Source organism: Palaemon carinicauda, chromosome 8 (assembly GCF_036898095.1).
Source record: "Palaemon carinicauda isolate YSFRI2023 chromosome 8, ASM3689809v2, whole genome shotgun sequence".
NCBI classification, from domain to species: domain Eukaryota; kingdom Metazoa; phylum Arthropoda; class Malacostraca; order Decapoda; family Palaemonidae; genus Palaemon; species Palaemon carinicauda.
The window spans coordinates 85,090,042-85,092,541 of record NC_090732.1 but is presented as its reverse complement, the minus strand read 5'-3'; the positions used below and the strand labels follow the sequence as shown (position 1 = coordinate 85,092,541).

The window sequence follows — 2,500 nt, the reverse complement described above, 5'->3', positions numbered from 1 at the left end:
TGAAATTAAGGAGTTAAGGACCACATTTTTTTTTTTTTTTTTTTTTGCTAGTTCAGATATTTTAACTTTGACTACAATTGTTTATAAAATATAACCTTTAAGGATAAAATGTTGAGGTCATGGATTGATGGAGATTTAAATACCTCACAACCAATTGTGTATATTATGTGGGATAGCCTATTCATATTGAGCGAGGTAAATCCTAATAAAGAGATTCATAGGTTAACCCAAATAGTTCAATGTCAAGGTGACAGTAGGGGTTAAATTTCTCGTTTAATTTGCCGTCATTTTACTGGGAAAATATTAACGTGCGCTTTTTATTGTTGAGTACTTTAGGGGGAAATATGCCATCTACCCATGAAATTGTTTAGAAGAGAAGTGTACTGTATGCTAAACCATCCATGATTGAAGTTTTAGTTACATTTAAAAGTGGTTTATAATGTTAGTATGTCTTTAGTGAGTCGGAATTCTATGCTAGTTTTTCTTTTCTCTATGAAGATTGACTCAGGGAAAAAAATTACTGAAATCACCCAACAACACCTCCCAGCTGTGGAAGTTAAACTCATCCCTAAAACCCTCTCACAATTGGCTCGATTTTCCACTTCAAAGATCGATTGAGTCCTTTATGTCCTCTGGTGTTGTATATAAATATATTTGCCCAAAGTGTAATCTGGGACCTACGTAAGATCTACCAAGAGGTTGTTAAGGGTCAGAATTGATTCCCATAGAGGTGTTAGCTATCGAACAGGTTGCAGAATATCCAACCCTAAACATTCGAATATTCGTCATCATGCCAAAATATGTAAACAAAATATTGACAACAAAGATTTTACCATCATTAGTCAAGTGTCAGATAACCACGACTTACCTCTTCTTGAGTCAATATTGATCAAACGACTAGTTCCGTGGTTAGATACCAAAGCTTCTTCCATTCAATTATATTTGCCATAGCCTTCTTTGGTTTGTTTTCTTTCTGTTGTTGGCATTCAGTTAATCGTTACGCTTCAGCGAGATTGGTTCCACTTATCTGTCTTGATGTATATGTATTTTTACTTTTAATTTTCATTTAATTTTCAACTGATTTGTATTGTTTTAAATGGATATGCAAAAAACTTAACTGTTTCTTAATGTTTAGGTATAAGTATTATTTGTAGCCCTGGACAAAGTGATTTAGAATCAAGAAACGTCGGGAATAAAAAGGATATCAGGAACTAACACTTTCCGTCAACACTATGAAATATACGTTGTTCGTTACTGGCTGTCGCTACCTTCACCGATTATATATATATATATATATATATATATATATATATATATATATATATATATATATATATATATATATATATATATATATATATATATATATATATATATATTAGATAAATATATATTATATATAGATATAATATATATATATAGATATAATATATATATATATATATATATATATATATATATATAGATATAATATATATATATATATATATATATATATATATATATATATATATATATATATATATATATATACATAAGTATTTATAGATATAGATATATATATATATATATATATATATATATATATATATATATATATATATATATACATATATATAATATATATAATATATATATATATATATATATAATATATATATATATATATATATATATATATATATATATATATATATATATATATATATATATATATATATATATATACATATACTTATATACACACACAAACACACCCTGCTTAGTGACGTGTTTATAGCATGTTGGAAATTACATGACAACAACAAAAGCTTCTAAAACGTGACATTCCTAAATGCCGTCCAGTGCTGCGGTTTTTTTTCTTTCTTTCTTTCTTTTTTATGAGAGGATTAATAATTCATTTTTTATCTGAAAAATCTTAGGATTAATCTTCGTGGTCTTGGTATGATAACCAAAAACTAATGGGGAATAGCTTTGAATAAAGATTATAGTAATAGATCAGAGTCCATGACATGAGAGAGAGAGAGAGAGAGAGAGAGAGAGAGAGAGAGAGAGAGAGAGAGAGAGAGAGAGAGAGAGAGAATCTTTCTTAGCCAAACCAAAGAATATTGATGACTACTTTCACTTTCAGGATGGATAATTGCCTTCATGGCTTTATTTCATTTGTAATTGCTTTGCATGTCAATTGAGAATTATTATAGGCAATAATTGTCTTTCTTCTAGAGTGAGCGAGTGGACAAGGCATGTTGGGTCATTGTTGGTTTCTCTGGTCGCCATGATTGCCGTCACGGTCATGACTTTCATCAACACAGATTCGTGTAAGTATTTATAGTATTACTGAACATAATATTGATAACTCATAATGCTCATCTATGTTAACATGTTGACAAAATAGAATTTCATGAACAAGAAAATATTTTGGTATATTATGCAATGCTATAACTCACTGGTTACTTATTGCTTGAGGGCATTCTAAAATTACTAAAAGTGAAACTAGTGA

The 2,500-nt window shown here is 28.4% G+C and overlaps 1 protein-coding gene across 3 annotated transcripts in view; it reads left to right on the top strand.

Moving 5' to 3' along the window:
- LOC137645789 (equilibrative nucleoside transporter 1-like) overlaps nucleotides 1-2,500 on the top strand; it is a 205,639-nt gene that overhangs the window by 76,270 nt on the left and 126,869 nt on the right. For all 3 annotated transcript variants that reach the window (XM_068378726.1, XM_068378727.1, XM_068378725.1), the window contains exon 4: nucleotides 2,224-2,318. In XM_068378726.1, the coding sequence (XP_068234827.1) occupies nucleotides 2,224-2,318 (95 nt within the window). The remainder of the gene's footprint in view (nucleotides 1-2,223; nucleotides 2,319-2,500) is intronic.